Below are 23,906 nucleotides of genomic sequence, written 5' to 3'. Positions count from 1 at the left end.
AGCAAAGCAAACCTTAATCTAGTTACTGCTGACATTCTGCTCACTTTCTCATATCATGAATGGAAAGATTCATCTTTGAAGCCCATTTGCAACCAACAGACATGGTCATATCTATAACATGTGTATGCAGGTGGTATTTTCCCCATAACCTGGAAACATAACATCTTGGGCACTGCTAGAGCTATACACGTATCCACGAGTAATGGAACTAATCACAGATGCCTGATCACCTCAACTCCTAATTAGGCAGCATCAGACACACTTGAGCATTCCTTAGGGCCACTTCAGTTTTAAATGACCACCATGTTTGCTGCTTTAAATTAACTTTCCAGCAAAATATTTCTTTCTCCTCTTTTCATCACACAACTCCCTTTCAAATTATAAAATAAAATAAAATATAAAAAAAAAATACAGAAGGAAAAAGAGTCATCCTCTGGAATATTCAGCTCTGCTAGAGTCACATCTTTTATATCTCATTTTTAACCCAACAAATTGAGAAACAGAAATATTTGTCTAACATTCACCTTTTCCATCCTTCCAATGGAATTTAACATGTTTTACTTGCCTTGGGAGGGCTAAAGATAGTGGATTTTGAGGCTGTAATCTTTTCATGTGCATAGGTATTATTTTAGATCACTTTGAGAGATATATGAGTACTTTAATTACAATATACCTCTGTTGCTGGCAACAAAGGAATTTTCCTTGGAACAGCAAATATCAGAAACACCTGTATTATTATCACTCACAATTTCCCTATTTAGTCCACGTAGGGTTCCTGCAGAGATATAGTCTGAGAACTTAATACCTCATACACATATTAGGAAGACTATTGAACCAGTTTGATTAATGCACACATTATCTGACTGAAAAGTACCAGCTCCATAAATGAGATTTTGGATATTCATCCATATGAAAAATGGTAATTTTACAGTCCAGTTTCCTTTGGAAGTGAATTTATATGGCTTCTGGATTTTTCAGATCTCCTGCTTATGTTTTTTTACCTAATTGAAGGTGACTGTGTCCCATCTTTATCAGGCTAATATTTAAAAGCAGGTAACAAGAGGGTCTAATCCATTCCTACACATACTTACAGGTGGTCCTCGGGGTCCTATGAAGCCAGGGAGTCCTGGGCTGCCTGTTTCTCCTTTATTTCCTTTGGGACCCTTAGGGCAGAAATGAGACAGACACTAGCAGCCCTTTCTGCAACATCTCTTTTCTAGAGCATGCATTTACAGATACACTGGAACTGGGAAATTTCACTGTAGCAACAGGACTACTAAAACTGACAAGGAAAGGAAGAACAAAGTAATTTAGAAAAGCAGGTTTCAAATACCGTGGTTGCATTATTAATAATCTATGCAGGGTCCCTGGGAGAAGATGAAAAGGAAGGGACCATTATGGTAGGGACAGGAAGTGTGTTCCGTGGTTGTTCTGGTGTCACATGGTTTATAAGGGGTGTTGAGAGTGGAAATGCTGTGATGGGTGATGTCAGGGAAACAGTGCAGGTGGTCATGCTACTCAAATCCAAGAATACAACAGACAGATACAGAGCTGCTCTTTTGCCATTATTTCCAGGTTAAATTTATGAAATGTCTGCCCTTCACTTATTTCTTGTGATATTCTGTCAAACTATCCTTTCTCCTTACTGATCAGGGCAGTTTAAATGGCAGTTCATGATACAGAACCATTTCACGCAACCTTCTTATACAGTTTTAACTCTTATTTTAACCTTTTCTTTTACAACTTCGTCCTCTGTCTCCTAATTCAGAACATAGCCCTTTTTCTTCTTATAGTAAAACTTGTGTAGAGTGAGTACCAACTAGCCTGGTAGGCACAAAGCACATGGATTTTTTGTATGCAACTAGCCCTGGAGACTTGAGGGGCTGGGCTGTGTTGCTGTGTGCAGGCTTAAGCACAAGCACAGTGAATTGGGATGGGCACTGTCAAACAGCAGCTGCAAAAGGAGAAGGCTCCTGGCAAGTTTTACCTTTTGATTACAAGTCAGCAGTGGTAAAGGTGGAAAAAAACCCCCACCCTTATTGCCATAATAACCTTTCTCACATCTCCTTTTCCTCAAAATAGAAGTATAAAATATTGGCTTGTCATACCACATTGTGAAAGAAATTAGTGCTTTTCAAAATAAATGGATTCACGTACAGCACAAGGAAATACTTCCCATAATAACCTTTATGAAAGGGAGAGGATTCATTTTAATGACAGAGAAGGATACTGATGACTGTCTGTTCTGCTGACCAACACTGTCTCATTGTTTCCCCTTTCTCATCCATCTGACTTTATCCTTTTTCAATCTCCTATGTTATTTTTGGACTCTAAATCCTCTGGAGCAGAGGCTGCTGTGGTGCTGTGTTTGCGCAGGAAGTTGCCTGGTGAGTCCCTGGGTCACTTGCTGATGGTCTAGGTAATGTGATAACACTATGATGATTAAAAAATAATCCCCATTTGGCATTCACAAGGCATCTCAAAGCCACAGCGATCTGGTGAAGACCCAGAAAGTAAAGACGGCAGTGATAGGAATTGGGAACAGGGCTGAGTGAAATGAAGAGAAGAAAAGAAGTTTGAAAAAGCAACAGTGAGGAACCACGGGGTAAGAAGCAATGGCAGCAGTTCCAGGAAGGTAAGAAGAACATATGTCAAGGAGGAAAAAGCTGTGGCCCTTATTTTTTGATCCAGAAAGGCTGTGAGACTGCACCATACCTGTGCCACCTGTAACCTGGGAGTTACCCCCTCCCCACACAGAAAAGTGACATTTGCTTTTCTGAGACATCCTTGCAGCAAAGCAATGATTGATCAGGGTACAAGTCTGTGGAGAGGCTGAGGTGGCTTTATGACACTGCAAGGCCCATAGAGAGTGAAATCCTGCTGCAATTTTTCAGGTTCCTCCTACTCTGGCCTTTTTCCCCCTCTGAATCCAGCAGTTCAGCAAACTGTACTGTCTCCATGAGCAAAGAGAGGGAAGAGCCCTACATTGTGACATATTCTACTGGACACAAAGGTATATTTGCATGGATTTGATGAATTCTGGACAGCAGAGCAGAGTAAAAAAAAAAAAAAAAAGCAAAAAACCAACAAACAAAAGAAACCAGCAGCTCCTCACTGTCCTCCTTACAGCCCTTCATTACCAAGCTGTTCTTCCCCACAGGATGGCCTCAGGGGAGTTTCATTCTGCTTCATGATCTTGGTTTACTGCCCGCTGTCTGCTCGTTCCCCAAGTGCCTGGGGAGGATTTTTCTGCTGCTGCTGTTCCTTGATGGCAGCCTGCCAGCTCCCCGAGGCCCTTTCCTTCCTTTTGACAACTCTCAGCAGGCTGCATGCTCTCTGCTTGGCAAAATTAAATCTACTGGTGAAGATGGGGCATGCCAATCTCCTTTCCATACCAGGTAATCAATCATTTCCTTTTGCTGTGAACACTTAACTTTCACTGGAAAAAATGATGACCCAGTTAGAATCTCAATTCCAGGAACGTAGCCAAACTCTCTCTAAAGTCATGGCCAGCAAAGTGGTTTTTGGATCAGTGATCTTAAAACATGGAAACTTCAGGAATTATAAGCAACTACACATAATCCACTCCACCAATGCTTCCTCAGTCACCTTTCCTTGCTGCATGAGCTTCCTTTTGTGGTACTTACTGGGATACCTGCTGGGCCAGGTTCTCCTGCAGATCCAGGCAATCCATTCTTGCCCTGTGCCAAAAGGAAAAAGGTTAGTGACATAATGTATTAAAAATATCCACCTAGACCAGCAGGAATTTCTTTAGCACTGTTCAATCTCCTCTCCTGACAGACTGTGGAGTATCTTATTTGCAACCGACCCCACAACTTCTGCATCCTTGATTTCATATGTCTGATCCCATCTCAGGAAAAAAATTGAGACTTGGACCCAAATTCTCTTGTCTGAGGAGGACTAAACAAGCACTTCTCCTCCTCCTTTCCTCCACCCTTGTCCCTATCATAAGTAACATCCTCCAGGATGGATGAGGCCACCTACCACGGCTACTCCAAATCACCAGTGTTCAGAAAAGGCTTTTTTATCGTCTCAGGCTTCCCCTTTTTTGGGAAATGGAGAGAAACAGTTATTCTAAGGCCTTGAGGTGTTTGATACTTACCTGACACCAGACAATTCAGAATGAGCTTTTAAAAGGACCTGTTTCTCACTGTTCCTTAACAAAGGAACTGAGCTGATCATCTACACAGACAAAAGTTTGATGAGATGTTCTACATCACTTATCGTGCAGAGGTGGTTTTCCCCTGCATTGGAGTTGACCATAAAGACCAGCCCTTGTACTGGCAATATTGAAAATCATGATTCACAGTCCTTGTTAGAGAAGAAACAAAACGGAGGGAGAACAAGAGAAACTGATACTTTGCTTTCCAACATACATACCCTCAAGTATCTCTTCTCCAAAGACTTATGATAAATTTTATCTCTTCAAATATTTTTACTCATGGCCAGTGTTGTGCAGGGGTATGACATGTTAGTGAGTGATGCCAGCAGTACAGGAATAATGAGATGAATTACAAGGTAAACACAGGAGCCTTCCATATGTTCCTACAGTCTAATCTAAGCCCCAACCCTCCCAGGCTGGAGGGATCTGCCACTCCAGCTCCTGGCATTACTGGCTGAATCAGTATTTTGCCCTGATTATAGAACATGTTGTAGGATCTGTTTATCTATCAGGTCTCACAAAAAGGAAAAGAATTTACTCATTGCACCACATTAAAGATGTGCCGAGGTTCAGCAACAGAGACCTCCATTCAAATTTGAGACGGGTTCATTTTAAAAACCAAATTTTACACCCCATTAAATTAATAAAAGTAATTTCTGAGTGATCCCAAATGGTACTTTTTGAAATGTCAGCTGAACTGCCATTTCTCCGCTGACGTCATAATAAAACTGTGTGGGTGAAAAGCAACATAGCCGGACCCCACATACCTCAACCTGGGCACCCACAGTTAGTGTCTGTCTTTGAAAACTGAGACCATGTGAGGAGTGAGTGAGATTCTAGAGGCAGGACTGGAAAATTAGCATTTCTGACACTGAAATCCTGACAGAATCCATTAAACTCTTCTTCCCACTGAGTCAGCAACCATCAGTCCGTTGCAACATTCTGTCTTTATCAGTTTCTAGCAATATCATTCTTATTTGTCTTTCTCGAAGTAAGAAAAGGGTTTTAATTAAATATTATCTGAGTCTTCCTAAAAACTACTCCTTCAAACCAGAGTTCTGGAATGCAGAACATCCCCACTACACACAATGTATGGACACCCTGCTCTGGAAGTGTTCAAGCCCATGCTAGATGGGGCTCTGAGCAGCCTGGTCGAGTGGAAGATGTCCCTGCCCAGGGCAGAGGATTGGAACTAGATTATCTTTAAGGTTCCTTCCAACCCAAACCATTCCATGAACTATAATGTACCCCCAGAAATGACTTGTCAGAAGAGAAAACTTACTGGCTGCCCTCGGAGTCCTCGAGGGCCCTGTGGTCCTATGGGACCAGGATCACCCTGAGAGGAAGGAAAGTATTCTGGTCAGTGAGAAAGATCTGACATGGAAACAGGTGAACATTTTAAAATGTTTCTTATAAATTACACTGTTCACGTATCAGGGAAAACCATTAAGGGAGTCTCACTGTCCCCTTTCAGTTATTTATGAGGGAGACCAACCTTTTGAATTTTAAACATCTGTCACTAAATGCAGCCTCATTTCAGGCAGAAACCATTTTTATCAAATTATCTTAAAGCTGTATTTCTCAGGGGCAGAGATTCTCTAATAGTTCTCAAAAACTGACCACTCTGTTTTCTCTCCAGAGAGGCTTCAGAGCTGCTTCTATCTTCTCCGATAGGTTCCTTTAGGTCTGTCTTACATTTTGCTTTGTAGGATATCATTTACAGCACAACAGAAGCCACTTCTCCAGGTCCCCTGGGAGTGGCACATCAGCTGCTCGGTACATTGCTCAGCAGCCGCTGAAGGATCCCATGTCAGCAGTGCTCTCCCAGGGCTTTGTTATGTGGCTGCACTTCACACTAATAATGCCAGAGGATTTGTTTGTACCATCTCTCTTTCTTCTGAGCAGCAGTATCTTATTCCATAGGTATTTCATAGATTTCAGTGGAGCAGCACACTCAATCAGGTACAGCTGTGGCAGAGGAAGCATGACAGAACTTGGCCCAGTGGGACCTGCAGGATGAAGCAGTGCTTGGAGAAGGATGGCAGAAGGCAGGTCCATGACTACCCAGCATAGCCTGGGTTTCACACAATGTTGCTCTCTCTGCTTTTTTAAATATATAACTGACATTTTAGTGTCAACAGCTGAGCAATGACAAAGGCCCTCTAATCCTCTGTTTCCTCTAATGATCATTGCACAAATCATTCCCTGCAATAATTCACCCTTTATTGCAGTTTCTGCAGCTGTTTCAGGTCAGGGTCGCTGTGAATTAAAAATTTCATTTTTCAGGGAGAAGGAGATTCATTTCTGCTCAAAATGGTAAACTTACATCCTTCCCTGGTGGCCCCTCACGACCAGCAGGACCCATCACACCTGGCTCCCCCTGCAATTCAGCAAAAAGGAAAGAGGGATCAGCTCAAGGTCAAATTCAGACCAATATCACCACTGTAACTGGTATCGGGTTTCTGCAATATTGGACTGAGCTCACTGAAAACTTTTTTAAAGCCAGCAAGAGCCTCGTTCATCTTATGACATGAAGCTTATAAAAATAACTCAGAAGTATCTCCTGTAAGTGATGCACAAGGCAGTGCATAATCTACTTTCCAGTAGATTATTTACTACTGCTAGTGCAGCCACTGAAAACCACCAACATATTCATGATACTGAAGCTGTCATAATGAGAAAGAGATGAGGAACTCCAGCACTGTATTTTTCAGCTAAGCCTCTGCAAGTAGAGAATTTTATTTCCCTGTAAAAAGGCAGAATTAGGTGGAAGAATATTCGGTTTTGTATTCCACCATTTACACCAAGAAGCTCAGAACAGAGTGGAGAACAACTTTTCGTCCAGGACTTGAGGTTTGGGGTTTATGATCCCCAGGCAACTAAGTCAAAGGGACATTTCTATTCACATTTCTGTAAGTTTTGTACTTAAACTTATTTTGCACTTCTTCAGTATTTTTGGAGGAGAGCTAGTACTTGTCCAACAAGTGCAGAAGGGTTCCTCAGCTTGTAAGTCAGCATTTGTACCAAATGAATGTGTTATGGAAGCATCTTGAGGCTTCCTCACAAAGGGCTATGTCAAAGGGAGCGTCAGAGAATTCAGCTCTACCAGCTGCCTCTCCTAACCCAGAATCAGAAGTTCAGCAGACGGAATGAAGACAGCTGTTGTCATTTTCTACCATAGATGTGGCCCATGGAATTGTAGTTGAAAACAGTCATGTTAAACACTGTCATCATTTTTGCTTTATCATGTATTGCCTCAGAAAGCACAACTTCAATTTGCACCATCTTTCTTGTGCGTGAGGTACACATTACTTACCCGGGGACCTGGGGGACCCATATCTCCTCTTTGTCCTTTGAAACCCTATGCAAGACAATGAAATCAATAATTATCCATCACCCTGATACATGAAACACTAAGAAAACTCTATCTCGAATGTTTACTCAGAAACTTTCATAATTTTTTTCCTAAAGTTACTGTGGACCACTCAGCATAGAGTAGTCATGTCACAGGGGGTAATTAGGAAGGGCCACATCACAGGGAAAGCTTTCTATACCTCCTTAGGTGGTAAAACAAAAACTCTAGTCTATGTAACCCTGATTTGACCAGCCAATAGATTATTTAACCCTCTTTCAGAGGAGATGTAATAGAACACAATGGCTACACCTGTGACTGTGCCTCCTGGCAGAGGGATTGTCATGAAGTTATATGCTTTAACTCCTATATGAGGGATTTATTCTAAGTGTGAAGGATTTGGAAATGTCTGTGTTCTATTTTTGTTGCTTATTTATGCATTTATTTAGTCACAATGCCACGCATACGTTTGCATCAGTAAAGGACCTCATCTGCCCAACAAATGCTTCCTTACTACAGTTCAGAGGAGTGAGAGGATTGAGCCCTTCAGAGCAGCACCTACCGGTAACCCTCTGGCACCCTCCTGGCCTGGGAGCCCTGGTTCTCCAGGCTTTCCCTGTAGGAAACAATCATGTTCATGTTAGGGAGAGTTTCAGGCCCATCTCTCTGGTGTTGAAAACTTCCCACCCTCCTCCCTTAGACATAACATCACTGAGAACTGTGGTTGCCCAGGGTTTATCCAGCAATGTCTGAGCAGTGACAGACGTTCCCATGCACACCCCAACCTGCACTGGCATCTGCACTTTGAGGTTTGGAGGCAGTTTACACCTCTGGACTGGTGCACCCTTGCAGTGTTTTAATGTCGGAGGGGCAGTGCACAGAGCAGCATCAATACCTAATCAGCACATGCAAAATCAGCATCTGTACAGAGAAATTGGGTGTTTTGGTGGAAACACAAACTTTCTGCAGCTCCTGTGACAAGCACTCCTATACAGACCAGTTGTCCTCATGACTGGGAACTTGGCTCTTCCCAGAATCACTAAGTCCCATTTCATGAGTCACAGAAAGGGGCTGGCAATGCCTGATACTAGAAGCACATTCTTCATGTAACACACACAGTTGCCAGAAATAACATTCACTGCCAAAATAATTAAGATTTCCTTTTAGCTGACAACTTCATGGCTCAGATTTTTTGCCTCAGCAAATGAAAGTATAGACTAAGTAGAGAAAGTCAAATATAAACCCTCTAATTCTAACCTCTAAAACAGAATTATTTCAGAGCAATCCAGAAGAAGCTTCTTTAAAGACACCTCCTCTAAACGTTTTATACCTCATAAACTTCTACCTAAAAGATGGATTACTGGGTTTAATGTTACAAGACAACCTTCTTTCCCCACAGTGTTTACAGTAGTTGTAAAAGTGGAGTCACTAAGTTTTAGTGTATTTATGGTAGTTGTAAAAGTAAAAATACCCAGTTTGTCAAGATTGCTCGTGTGTGACGCTTAGAAATTGCTCAAGACAATATGGTCCTTCTGATGTTAAAAACAGATGTGCAAACAGGCTCCTTGATCCCTCTAAGGAGTCTATAGACAGGTAGCTTCAAAAACAACAACTGGATGGCTCTGATTGCCTGAGAAAATTGGTGTGAAATTACATTACCGGTTCCCCAAGAGATCCTGGTTTGCCATCTTTACCATCATTCCCAGCAATGCCCTGTAAATGGAATGCAAAACAGGGTATAAAGAATCGATAGGGAAGATTGGTGGGTTTTTTTGTTAGCATAACTCTGCTTATCATGGTATGCTTATGTTTGCCTAAACTCCCTGCTTTTATAGCTCAGCCATAAACCTCTCCCTGCCACACTACTGCAACAGCATAAATTATTTCCCTTTCTAATATGGCAAGTCTAAGGGGTTCCTCCTTTCCAGCAAGGTGAGCACTCTAACAATCTTAGACCAGCATTCTAAAAACAGCTGTTATAAATCATTATAATGCCATTAATTTCATTGAGGTGGGCTCCTTTACACTAGAAATAGCTCTGGCTCTATCTCTATGTCAGATTAAAAAACTCCCAAAATGTTGTATTATTACATTTGCCAGAAGAGAGGAGTCTCTGCCCAAGATGCACTTGAACTTGAGTCAGTGCAAAGGAATAATTTTTAATGTGAACTCCGATAAAGTCAGTATTTCAGTCTCTGAATTCTTGTGCCCTTACACTGGAATTATTAGTTGATTTTTTTTACTCTGCGTAAGAGTATTTCCTCCAATGAGGAGATAGACAAGGAACAGACTTGATTCATGTTGGCAATTGACACTTTATTTTAAAGTGATCAAATACGGCATTCACACTATCCTGGACCAAGGACATTGTATCGCATGACAGAGACCATCACATGCATAGCATTCAAAACACCTCAAAAGTGTCACCTCTTTGTTTTACACGCCTATGGTCTGTATGAAGAGTTTAATGTATTGAATAAGAAGGAGCTTAATTGTACTCACTGGAAGTCCAGGCAGCCCTGGTGGGCCCTGTGGACCTGGTGGACCATCTTTACCCTGGGAGGAAAGAATAAACACTGTGGGTCAGAGAAGCTTCTCAGATCTGTCAAATGATTTATTACATATAGTTTGACCAGGGACAATTGTGAGAAGCTGGTCTTGTAGCCCACATCACAGAGCCTATGAGATTTTCTTGAATTCCTTCTAGTTTAAACTGGAGGGCGCTCTTTTCACCTAAAAAATTCTGTATTAACTATGAGTTCTTACAGACTGAGAAACCACTGAAATCACTGGTAATTTTTTTCTGAAGTTAATTATATTTAATATTTTGTCCTTAACTTCCTACATTAGATGTCCAGCCAGGAAGAAGATCTATATTTTATAACTATCTAATGAGTAGTTACAAGAAGTACCTTGCATACAGTCCCAAGAAATTCCCTTACTCCATAGGACTGGACAACAGCATCCCAGGTTTTTCATAGTGTCATAACCTTGATCATCCATTTGAAATGGAATTTCAGCCAACCTGTCCTTCTAGACTCTGGCCTCTCTGGTTAGAGTGCTCACTGATTTCATAACACCCGTCAGGAGGACCATCACTGCTCACTTAAGATGAAGTTCAAGTTGTGCAATGGATCTGAAAAAAGCAACTTGCTCCATAGGAAACCCTGACCTAGAAATTAATCACAGAATTACACAGTCTTGAACTACTTCAGCTCAACAGCTTGCATTCCTCGGGGAAGGTTAATTTTTAACTTTTCGATCTGAAGTTAGCATCAATCAGATTACCTGTCTCTCCCAGAGTTTTCTGATGCATTACCATAAAGTAGAATCTAAAAACCCTTCAAATGACACAGAAGTAGCAAAAATTTTTCATGAGCTTCTCAGAGGTTTCACTTGTACTGGTATTTTCAGTGGTGCCAGGGAATGATGTCAGGCCTTGGCATCTGAGCAGTCTGTGCTGTGACATCCTTCAACATGTTGCAGTTTATATTCTGATAATCCCCACACAGAGTTCAGGTATTAACCTAGGTTACGAAGCATCCTAACAGATTTAGTAATCCTGTTTTAGAGGCTAAGAGATGTTAATAGCAAGGACAGACACACAAGAGGTACAAGAACCTCCATACGTATCCCATGGGCTGAATTGTGCTCTGGTTAATTTGGAGATCCATTTCGTGAGTAAAACAAAATAAATTCAAGAACAGAGTAATCTGTGGTTATTTGTGGAGGTCCTACTTGTAGGTGTAGAGTTGATACAGGCTGAATAATAATAGGTGAAGCCAGTGGTGAAGTACAGAGCTTAGAGCTTACTATGTCTCCTGGGTTTCCCACTGGTCCTATTGGTCCTGGTGCCCCATCTGATCCCTAAACAAAATAAAGCAGAAACAATGTGAATGATTCATGGATTCTGTACTTTTGTCAACGTACTTCCTACCACAGCTGGCAACCCTGAAGTTTTCTTCAGTCACTCAGTTCAGTATTCATTCAACTACTTCATTCATCACCAAAAAGCAGTGCCAACCTCTGCACTCAGCCTCCAAAGCCAGAAAAAGTCAGATACTTGAGTCTGGTCCTTCCTTCCAAAAATAGAGGAAAAATAGGAAAAAGCCAATCTTGTGACAAAAATAACTCTGAAGAACAGAAATCACAGGAGAAGAGAAATTATGAAGCATACTCTGCAGCAGGCAAACTTCTGGAGCCACGAGTCAATGAAGGCAGAGGCAAAAGTCAGCAAAAGCTGAAGAGTAAAATTATTGAAGGAACATCACATTTTGTTCTGCTTTGACAGGCTCAGTTTCACTTTGCACATTTCCTTTGGCTGTGAGTCTGTTCAGAGGGTCTCATAGGACAAGTATGAGGTTAATATAGACACAGTAAATGTGTCTGTTATTAACTTCTCCTAAAATAATGCTCATAGGAGCACAAATGACCCACAGTGCAAGTCCACATGTTGTCCCATGGCAAAGCATCCAGCATCCTTAAGGCATTGCTACCATCTGAATATAGAATTTTAATCTAATCCTATTTTTCTGGTATGTCCTGTCATTTAGTTGGTACAATGTAAATTCAGACTGTGCTGATCCCCAGTACAGAGGAAGATGGCACTTCCTCAGCATGGCAGAGCCAAACTGCACTGTAAGCAGCAATATGAGCAGTGATGACTGTGGGTAAAGAAAGACAGTTTGGAGAGAAAAGTCCTTCACTCAGGAAAAGTCCAAACACTTGAGGGGTGTAAAGTGGAGATATCACCAGCAAGAGAGCCAAGTTCTTTCAGTTCTGATTCTGCACTGTCACCTCTTTTTAAATACAAAGAAGTATGAATGTATTACAGAGTGAGTAAAGCTAAGAATGAGGAACACTGTGATGGAGAGGAACACATGTAAGAGGCCTTTTAATTCAAAAGTAAACCACATGATATGAAAATTGGAAAAAAATCGAGTCTCATACCACTGTGTAAAATTGAGAACTAAAACAGTCTTAGATGTGCTGGTTCTAGATTAACACCTTATTCCGCATAAAGTAAAACACCTGTATACATATTAAATAGTCTCTGTGGAAGAGTTTTCATCATCACTGTGTTGTATAAAGAGAGCAACTGAAGCTTAGCATCAATTTACAGAGTGAGCTGAAGCTATCAGTGAAAAGTGGCCAATGTATTAAATAGCAATTACCATGAGTGGGGAACTCTACGACACTTAGGGGACCATTAGGAACCCACTGGAAAATGCAAATTCAGTGAACAGACAGATGGGAACGGTCCTTTCTTCCACATGGAGCTTGTAACAACCTTTATTAGTAAGAAAAGTACGGGATCATCTTTGCAACAAAGAAACTTACAGGTGGACCAGGGTTTCCAGGAGCCCCTGAGAAGCCAGGCATTCCAGGGTGGCCCTGCAGAATAAAAAAAGAGACTTTCTTTAGGCACTATTCACACCTCTAGTAGCATAAAAAATAACTGGTAACTGAATACTGTGAGGTAACATCAAAGCTTGACAATACCCAGACAGAGCTGGTTATAAGGAAATAAAGAACCATGGCTTTTTTAAAGCAAAACCTTGTTTTTCAAGGTGAACACTTCAGAAACATCACAGTTATAATTTCAGGTATTTTTTCCAATGAGTACCTCAGACTATGCTAATGGAAGATGAAAACAGATATTGTGGAATTGTACATACATAAGTTTAGGCAGGAAACCAAACCTGTTTAAAATATCCCACAAATCCCATTGAACAGGTGCTGATTTGCACATTAAACAATTTGCTGTAATTTAGACCAGTCTCCTCTTTTCTGTGACAACTCAGTCCCTCCTTAAAAGGGTCATCCTTACATTCATCTTCCAAGAAAAATAGAAACAAAAAAAAAAAATAGAAACACTGGATTTTTCAACCCAAAGTCACCTGATCTCCTGGATACCATCTAGGGATTGTCTGAGGAAATTACTAAGGGTTAGGTAATGTAGAGAACTGAATGCATTTAATCCAGAACTGAGGTAACAGATGATACAGGAAGGTTTTTACTGGACAATGAGGATGGAAACCTGTGGAGGATTGCTATAGTTTCACTCTTCAGAATAGCCCATTTGTGGTTTATGAGTGATGAAGAACTCCCATCTTCTTGCTTTGCCTCTGAGAAGGGAATTATTCCACAGACATCACAGGAATTACTGATGAAGGGAGAAGCACAGAGGCAGCACTGTTGGAAAGCAAACTGTTTTTACCTGTTCACCTTTTTCTCCTACATCCCCAGTCATACCACGATCTCCTTTAGCACCCTGATAATAAAAAAAAAAAGAGGTGTTGAAAGTCACTTCAGTATTGTGACAACTTTTTGACCTATTTCATAAAGCAATTGGACATTTGACCATAAAACTCATGAATTAAGACTGAACCCTCCTAGACTTTTACTGCCAATGCTGGAGCCAGGAATATATGTGAAGGATGGCCTTTGAGCAGACCCAGCACAGGTGGTTTTTAATGTTGTAGTCTCATAGACATAAAGAGGAATTATACATCCTTAAAAAGGAGGCAGGTTGTTAGGAACTTCACTAAAATCATATCTTGATAAGGAATCATCTGTCCTAGCAAAGACTTCCACAGTAATCTCCCCTCCCTTCAGGGACAACAGCAATAAAAATGGCGTTTCCAAGGTGCAACCTGAAAATTCATGCCCAAAAAGTGCTCCCCTCTTCCTCTCTCTGTCTTTCTGTCCTAATGACACAGAACAGACAGCTAACTCAAATGTAGATGTCTGTATTATCAGTGCTTAAAACAAGGCAAGATGAGTCTCACACAGTGAAAAATACTGAGGTGATGGTGAACAAGTTATGAATAATGCACAGAACAATAATGAACTGTTGGCCATGGAAATAATACTCTGCTTTACTAGAGAGCTAGGAGACAAGAGGGAGAGGGAGAGTTTCTATCTATTAATTAAAAGAGCTCTAATTCATATGGACAGAAGGCATAAAGCTGCTCGTGAGCAAAGATCTGAAGTTCTAATGCTCTGTTCCAAAATGAGACCTAATAGTTTAGATGGTGTTGGTAAGGACAATATAACACATAGTCATAAGTAGAGAGTAATTTGGGTCTCTCACTGCAAGATTCCTCCTAATGTATTCAGTAAGGACTCACAAAGACTTTCTCTGTGTTTGTGCCTTCCCATGGGACTTACAATATTTGCTTTTAGCATTTGCAAACTCTTTTCACTGAATTCAAGTTAGGCTATTTATCAATTGCTTGATTTTATTTTATGCACATGTACAGTTTGAAATTTGTCCTTGTATTTCACCTAAACATCCAATTTTGCTGCCTAAATCTCTGCTTTCTCATAACACAGAAGAAAGTAGCAGATGTGGTATGTCTCAGACTGCTTGGCATTTCTGCCTGTTATTGGCCTTATGTGTTACTAATTCTCTTGCAAATTTTATCCTGGAACATTCTTTCATTTTGATCAACTCTGTGTTTACTTTTGAGACTGTACTGCTCTCTCCATCACACTATTAATTGCAAGATATAAAATTAATTCATGAATCTCTATTAGTTTGTCCTACACTCTAATAAGTCCAAATACAAAGATGTTAAAATAGCAGGAGTTAATTTTAGACAGTAAGCCAGTAATACAGGGATGTGTGGAGGAAACTGTGGTCCATCGTGAAATCACCTTCTCTCTCCCTCCACTGATGTTTTTTAATTTATTTCACATTAGGCAGTCGTAAAGGTTTCAGCTGTGACCAGGCACTGGCATTGTGAGCTGACCGATGACAGACCTCTTCATGGGAAATGCTTGAAATGTGACATTATTGGAATACCTCAGACAATGGAAGTTTTGTGTTGGCCTATGTCCCTAGACCATAAGGCAGAAGCACATAGTTGAAACTAGGAGTTCTTCCTATGACTTGTTTCAGGAAATATTCAGAGTTTGTGGATAAAACCACCATGGCAGACGGTGTATATGGAGCCCAGCAGCTCAGTGCAGCAGCCTTAAGTGGTTCCAGAACATAACATTCAAAGAAGAGACGAGCAGACACAGTAGCTACTGCTGAGGCTTTGATTTCTTCCTCACCTGGTTTGGGTTGAAACCTACTCTCACGTCCTTATCTGTCTTCAGAACAGCAACATAAAGAAACTCAACATCAAGAATCAAGCCCTTCACATACGTGTGTCGGTGTGCAAAAGGGATGGTGGAAGATACTATTGAAGTGAAACAGAGTCCGTGTGGGGAGCTGTGCAGTTCTGCCTACCCAGCAGGGCACTGCTACCTCCTCACACAGAGATGGATCTCACCAAGGTCCTGCTTCAGCCATTATACTCACAGTGTCATAGAACGGGCTGAGTTGGAAGGGACCTTAAAGAACATCTAATTCCAACCCTCCTGCCATGGGCAGGGACACCTTCCACTAAACCAGATTGCTCAAAGCTCCATCCAGCCTGGTCTTGAACACTTTCAGGGATGAGGCATTCACAGCTTCTCTGGGCACCCTGTTCCCAGACTAATTAGTGTGATTACTAGTCACAAATAAGTTTTCATGGGACAACTGAAAAAAAACCAACCAACCTTTGGGCCATCAAGCCCAGGTGGGCCTGCAGGACCTCTGGGACCAGCAACCCCCTACAATGAAGAAAAGGTAGAGGTAAACACTAGTTTAGTCCACAAGCTTCTAAAAAAGATTCAGTAGGTTGTTAATAAAAAAAAAAAAAATTATAAGAAACCATCAGCCATATTATAAGAAAAACAAGGTTACACCAGATCCAAGGCATGATCACTTCCTCAGCTTACCATTTTCCCATCCTGGCCATCTCTACCTGGTGGTCCTCGGAGACCTTTATCACCTTTGAAACCTGGGATGCCTGGCAGTCCTGGTGGGCCAGGAGGGCATTCACTGCACACATCCTTGGAAAGAACATGGAGACACACATCAGCAACAGACTTCAGGCACTTAGCAGACCCTACAGACACCCAATATGAACACAGCACTGTGGTGCTGGTATAATATGCAAACTTTTGCAGTTTTACCTCACTGGATATGACTGAATTTGCCTCACAGAACTGCACTGGGGGCAGTGTGGAGCAGAGTGAGGGTCAGCAGCTGAGCTCACACATGCTCCTATGGGGAGTTTCCTATTAGTTCTAGATCCTAACAGATCATCCAGGATCAAGAAACCAAGGAAAAACCCCTTCCTGACGTGGAGGTCAGAGAGTCGCAAAGCAAGGCTAACATGAGCAACATCATTTTGAAGCTTCAGAACTACTAGAAAACTGTGTCTGCACCACTCTGAAAGAGCTGGGTTACTGCTCAGAGGGCAGATTTCTAGGGAAAAACAGGTGCAACACAATGTCAGAAAGGGTGTTCTGCAGGGGAAACTGTATTCAGTAGCTGGCATTGCCAAGGAGAACTCATCTGATAGAGTTTGTGAAGACTAAGTGAATGACACAGTGTCCTGGCCAAATTTTATCATGGAGAATCACTACCTCCAAACCTTCCAAAACTCTTTGAAGCATCATCTCAGTAGTCTTTACATTTTAGCTATCCTCAGGAAATTAAATACAGTACTATGACATTTCCATTTCAAAGGCAGACTCCCTTCAGCAAAAGGGGAGGGAATCCTGCCCATAAGAGACAGCACAGCACAGCAGACAGATCATCAGGCTGAGAATCAGGAGACCTTGCTACAACACCCACCTCTGTCAATGATCTGTTGTAAAATTGTGGGGTAAACTGCCTTTCTGAGTCTCAGTCCCTACATGCACCTTTATCTACTTACAATGTCAGTGCTTGAGAAACACCCAGAAGAGCAGAGCCCTTATTTCACCTGGAATTTCAAGATGCTGCTTTAGACAGATTGTACCAATCATGAAGTGAAAAAAATACCAAGCAGAAAGAATGCTTAGCTATAGCATGAGTAAAGGAAATAAATGACAGAACACCAAAATTTTGTCCTGTGCCCAAGAATGAGTGTCTTATTCTTGTCCAGATTAGAAATCCCAAACAACACCTTACAGTGAAACCTCTAGAATCATACTGGGCTCCACAAAACAGACAGCTCTTCAAAGAAGTCATTTCACAGTAGCAATCTTAAAAGGGCCCTTTTGTTAATGTTGTCAGTAAAAGAAGGCAATTGTTTAGTTTGTTTTAATCAATAAGAAAGGATTTCTTGCCATATTTCAAGACAACTTAAAAGACTCCCAACTCAGCCCATGGAAATCTGTAAAGGATTTTGTAGTCAATACCTACCAAAGACTGACTTGTTTCCCAGACAATTCTCTACATGGAGAGTAAAATCAGAGAGAACATCACTTTTGAAACATGGTTGCTTTTGGGGTTAACTACCTTCATCCTTTCAGATGCACAGTGCAAACTAACTTTGCACACACAGTTCAAGATTACTCCAGTCACTGTTGAAGATATATGTGAAAAAATCAGATATTTTATTAATTTGGTTTCCATTTTCTGGTTTGGATAATACTACTGGATAATTTTTATTTCTCCTTGGGAATGCGTGCCTCTGAAATAACTGAGAAAACCTCAAAATTTTTATAGGGATCTTTGTAGGTCATTTCACTGCCAGAGATGGTATTTTGATCTCCAGTGTCAGCTCTATTGTTCCAATACCGGTGCAAGTAGGAGACTTACAAGTTTCAAGCTTTGACAGAGTGTTTTAAGACACTTTTTGGACTTATAGTCAGACACTTTCCCATTACAGAATGATAGTCAGGTCTGAATCAAACGCACAGATAAACTCTCACCCTCATCAAAGGCTGATTACCTTTACTAGGAGATTTATGTCCTCTGGAGAGAGCAGGGGTGGGGAACCCTGTGGAATGAGAAATTCATTATCTCAGACAATTTTAAAAGGCAACAAGACATTAGATTTTTTTCCTGAACATGCTCATTGGTTTCCCTTTCCTTGCCTAGGATTCATTGGGATAAACATGCACTTCATCACATCTGAGACGAGTTCTTGCTGAGGGCACTGCACAGTGGGGCTAAAAAGGTGCCTTTAAAATTTTGGCTTTTTACATGCAGAATATCCAGTTACTTTCGTACCATCTTAAAGTTGTCACAGATATTTTTATCATAACCCCTTAGTGGGTCTTAGTGTTTTTCCCTTTACTCTGCTGGGAAAAGCAGTAGCAGAAAAGCACCGGAGCGCTCTTCTGAGTTGAGGTGTACAGGTGCAAACTGAGTTAAAAGAAAGATGTAACACAAAAATGAAGTTACATACGGGTTTTCCAGGAGGTCCTCTTTCCCCTGGATTTCCAGGCAGACCCTACAGATCAAAAGAAAGAAAAGAAATGTGAAATTATCATACAATAACCCCCAGGTTGCTCTTACACTCTACTGACTGCTCTGGATTAGCACACATTTTACTGTCTGCTGCTCAGCAGCACTGCTCCTTGCATATGACAAACAGTAAACTCAATACCTGCAACTTTAACATCCTCTGAACTCCTCCTAAACTTCATTTACCTACCGTGTGACCTTGCTAGATTCATTTCAGTCACACAGAGATTGAAATTGCTTTAGTTTGTCTTCTGGTCACAGGAAACACTATGAACTGCAATAGTGTGAAGGATGAAGCTTTAAATCTCTCATGGCATCTGTAACATGCAAAATTGAGACCTTGCAAACAGGTTTGTTTGTTTGGGGAGCTGTAGTGGTTTCAGTTTTCCTGAGATGAAGGCATAGAAATCACTTAGCATCCTTAGAATTTTAGGCCCAGAAAGTCATGGTTTGGAAAAGGGACAATCCCCACCCCTCAATGGGTTTCTCTTACCTGTCATTAGCAAGTCATTAGTTTGTTAAAAACAAAACAAAACAAAAACCACATCTAGAGATTATTGTAATATCTTTGTGTAAACTAATGCTCACATGGAAAACCAAATCTTTCTGACAGAACAGTTGGTCACTGTCCAGATGGTGACAGAAATCTTCATCAAGAGTATCCTTGCAGTGGTGTTTTAAGATAGTTTGGTGAGATTCCCCCAAACCACTTTCTGCTAAATTCCTGTATCCACCTGGTCCATCACCCTGTGTCATCGCTCAAACATATGCATGTTCTATCCACACTGAGAACCTTAAAGAGCATACAAAATATCTTCCATCTATCTTAACCACATATAAAAACTGTCCTACTTGACTATTTTTGCTTCTAATGGAACAGTTTCTACTGACCATCTGAAAGTACCTTTCTGTGTTCAGTTCTATTGATTCTGCAGCAGGTCCCAGCTGGAGTGCTCTCTGGGGTGGTTCCAGATTTGCCACCCAGGGTGTTCACAGAATAGATTTGATTGGAAGGGACCTTAAATAACATTTTGTTTCAACCCCCTACCATGGGCAGGTTCACCTTCCACTAGACCAGGTTACTCAAAGCCCCATCCAACCTGGCCTTGGACACTTTCAGAGATAGGTCATCCGCAATTCTCTGGGTAACCTGTTCCAGTGCCTCACCAACCTCACAGTAAAGAACTTCTCCCTAATATCTAATTTAAACCTACTCTCAGTTTGAAATCATTCCCCCTTGTCCTGTCACTACAGGCCCTTGTAAATAGTCTCTCTCCATCTTTCCTGTGGGCTCCCTTCAGGTACTGGAAAACTGCAATTAGGTCACCCCAAAGCCTTCTCCAGGCTGAACAATCCCAATTCTCTCAGCCTTTCCTCATAGGAGGGGTTCTCTATCCCTCTGATCATCTTGGTGGCCTCTTCTGGACTCGCTCCAAGAGGTTGCTGTCTATCCTGTGGTGGGGACCCCTGGGCTGGATGCAGCACTGCAGGTGGGGCCTCACCAGAGAGGAGCAGGGAGGAGACAGTCACCTGCCTCAACGTGCTGCCCACAGTGCTCTGGATACAGCCCAGGATTCAATTGGCTTTCTGGGCTGCGTCAAAATCTGGATGATGATCAATACAATGAAGATACAAGTAGTGGCACTCAATCAGTCTCGGCTCAGCAGGGGCTAGCTAGGTGAATCTGAGGCTATCAAAATTTTTCACCTGGAAACCTCTATTAAAAATTGATTAAATGTTTTGCTAGGATGGGGACTGGTTGTTCTGTCAGTCACCTTGTCTCAGGTTAGTCTGTTGTCTCCAGTCAGTTTGTTGTATTATTTATGAAGACAACCAGATGGTTAGTACTTGGCCACCTGGGGATTTATGACTGAAGCACACTGTGTGTGCTACACTGCAACTAGAGCTATAGGGAAAACTTGAATTTCATCCTTGTGTCTCACATAGTACTTAAATATTGTATGTCTTGCTAGAGAAGAGCAAAAAAAGGGGAAAATATACTGATCATCTTCTTCTATTCCACATTAAATGTGTCAGTGTGAGCAACAACCCTTCAGCTACCTTGACTTTCTAAGAGATGAATATTAAACACAAACTGAAGTGGATCTAAAGTGGACTTGAAGTAGTACTGAAGCCCATGGATGAATGCTTGTTTCTCAAGGAACTAAACCTGCAGAGGAGGATAAAGAGAAGATAAGGTCGGAAGGAGAAGGTTAGCTTATAATTCCCCACAAATGTCTTTCTGGGGAATTGAGTAAAAATAAGGAAACATTATAGCCGTTTATAGTTTTCCTCTCCCACAGAGAATCAAAGTGAATCTAGAGGACTGTGGGATGTTTGTAAAGTCCCCTCTCTTTCACAGGTGCTAATTGTCAGGTCATGCTTTTGGCATCCTCTACACTGTGGTTCTCAGCCACTTCTGCAAGTGGGAAGAGGGCTGACTAAATAACAATTACACAAGTCTTATATTCCCAGACCTACTGTGTTCAGGAAGACTCACACAGCACTTTCTTTAGAAAGTGTGATGCAAAGCAGAGACTTGAACCATGAGAATAATCCTATATCAAAAAGCAACACAGAAAAGACAGTTCAGAAATATCTTTCATGCTGAGTAGTAGCACAGCTATAAATAAACTATTTCTGCCGTAGGGCTCACTGTCAGCCTTTTACTTTGGGACATGAACAAGGCACTAGCGGTATAACTTGAGTATTTAAAGAAGATTTTTTTAAAAGAATATAAGAAAAGACTTCTAGTTATGTGAAAAGACACACAAGAAGAGAGTGAATAAAACTGAAATCCTTGGGAAGATTTAAGCACAGTTATGATATCAACATGGTATCAGATTACCTTGAGACAAAAAGGGATGGACCTACTTTCTTGCATGCTGTATGATGTGAAGCTGTGATGTCTTTAACAGGGCATAAATGAGACAGGAAAAGAAATTAAGTTCTGTGCCATGGCTGACAAACCTGAAAAACACTGAATTCCCAGGAAAAGTCACAGAATTGAAAGGTACAAAACTGCAAACAGAGAATGCCCTTTGAAGAATGCTTCTTCGAACCAAAAAGAAAAAAACAGATGCAGGATGATGGCACTTCAACACAGTGCATTATCAGAGGACAGGCAATTGGAAGTAGAATCCAAAGTAAAGGAAAGATTGTTGTTCTATAGAGGTCTGGAGTTAGAGAAGGCTGACAAAAAGGGTCAAGCTGCAAGCATAGAATCATAGAATCAGAATATCCTGAGTTGGAAGAGACCGACAAAGATTGATTCCAACTCCTGGCCCTGCACAGGACAATCCCAAGATCACATCATGTGCCTGAGAGCATTTTCCAAACATGTCTTGAACTCTGTCAGGCTTGGTGACCACTTCCCTGAGAAGCCTGTTCCAGTGTCTTGCCACCATCTGGGCAAAGAACCTTTTCCTAATATCCAAATTAAACCTTCTCTGGCATGTCTTCAAATTGCTCAGAGCAGAATCAAAACACTAGAATGATGATGGGGAGGATATAAATGCATTTGACAAGCTGATAGGAGAGGAAACTGGAAAAGAGAAATCCAGAAAATTAAAATTAAAAAAAAAAAAAAAAAGAAATTAGTCTGACCAAAAAAACTATATGGCACTGAAAAGAAATGCTGCTAACATGATGTGGGAAAACCTACAGACCCAAATAACAACCAGTGTTGAAGAACTCGTAAAGTTTGAACACTTCCAGGAACTTGCAGCCAACAGTGGCTGGTACAAAGTGGAATATCCAATGAGTGGTACAGCACACCAATACAGAGAAAAAATGTGGATGTGTGATGCACAGGATCCAGAGTATCAGTCTGCAAAATCTGACACATAGGAATGATTGTTAACTGGGAACTGAGGGAAACTGTGATGATGTTATGCTGAAAAATGATGCTCAGGTAAGTGGTGCATGGGAAAATACATGACTTAAAGAAAATCTATAATGAAACATATAAGAGTATAAAGAAAGTGTGTAAGTCACAAAGGCTTATGGTGGGATAGTTCTATTACACGACTGAAAATCAAACTTGAAATGCAATAATTTAAATAGGTTATAAATTATAGCAATAAAGAGATAAGAGGAGTTTTAAAAGTGTATTCTTTTTTGGGGTGTATCTACCCTAAAAATACCGAGAAAAGCTCCTTGTAACTGCCCCTCTAAGTGCAGAGGAAAATCAACCTGAGAAAAGAAAACCCTGCTTTTCAAATCCAGTGACAGTAATATATGCATCCACAAAGGTTTTGTAATTATGAAAGTAAACTCAGGGGAAGATTAACTTCCCAGTAATGCTGGAACTTAGTTACCATGAATAATTAAACTAATTAAATATTGATTAATTAAATGTTTATTTTAATTAAAATTATCATAATCAAAGTACAGAAAGGGTCTATTAAACAGGTGCCCTCACTGCTAATAGTAGGATAAGAGAATGTCTCATTCAGATTATTTCCTAATCTAAGAGTACTAAATAGTTGTGTTGAACAGAAACATTTTATCTCTCAGCAGACAGTCAGAGGATGATTCCCAAAACATGCAGTGTAAGGGTATTTGGCCAGAGAGTGTCTGTTCCTTTGGGATTATCTGGTCAAAGACCTTTTTTCAATGCAACAAGGGAAAATAAGGAAAAAGACATAAATTAGAACATCAAGGACACAAACCTGACCAACAAATAAGGATGGCAGTGATGGGAACCAAATCTGGAAATTCACACTAATTGATGAATGCATGTGGAAGTGTGAGGAGGCTTATTCCAGCAAGATTATCTGATCCAGGACCTTGTCAATTGAGAAATTAAGGGAAAAAGAGGAAATCAGAAACTAAATATGCCAAGACACAGAGAAAACAAGAAACAAATCTTGTCACACACCAATTGATGGGCTATCAGGAAACCACAGGCTGCACTTCCAGGGAGACCAGTCCGGACTTTGCAAGTGATAAGATTGTAAACCAGGGTGACTCTGAACTGGGAGGGGTGCAGGAATTGGTAGAGCTGGGGAGATGCATGAGGGGCTGTGCAGGGGAATGGACAGCAGAGAGTAACAGACAGGGGTAGACAGAAAAGGGTGTAACAG

At 41.1% G+C, this 23,906-nt stretch overlaps 1 protein-coding gene across 1 annotated transcript in view; it reads right to left on the bottom strand.

Annotated features, from left to right (window-relative positions):
* The window catches only part of COL22A1 (collagen type XXII alpha 1 chain), a gene marked incomplete at its 5' end in the record, with an annotated part of 204,959 nt that overhangs the window by 9,429 nt on the left and 171,624 nt on the right, over positions 1-23,906 (bottom strand). The window contains 15 exon segments of the mRNA XM_032713141.1: positions 1,092-1,163; positions 3,648-3,701; positions 5,466-5,519; positions 6,510-6,563; positions 7,500-7,544; positions 8,098-8,151; positions 9,195-9,248; positions 10,038-10,091; positions 11,349-11,402; positions 12,876-12,929; positions 13,756-13,809; positions 16,092-16,145; positions 16,314-16,427; positions 18,302-18,349; positions 18,761-18,805. Of these exon segments, the coding sequence (XP_032569032.1) occupies positions 1,092-1,163; positions 3,648-3,701; positions 5,466-5,519; positions 6,510-6,563; positions 7,500-7,544; positions 8,098-8,151; positions 9,195-9,248; positions 10,038-10,091; positions 11,349-11,402; positions 12,876-12,929; positions 13,756-13,809; positions 16,092-16,145; positions 16,314-16,427; positions 18,302-18,349; positions 18,761-18,805 (864 nt within the window).

This window comes from Chiroxiphia lanceolata, chromosome 1 (genome assembly GCF_009829145.1).
Source record: "Chiroxiphia lanceolata isolate bChiLan1 chromosome 1, bChiLan1.pri, whole genome shotgun sequence".
Taxonomy (NCBI): domain Eukaryota; kingdom Metazoa; phylum Chordata; class Aves; order Passeriformes; family Pipridae; genus Chiroxiphia; species Chiroxiphia lanceolata.
This window is presented reverse-complemented; position numbering and strand designations above follow the sequence as displayed.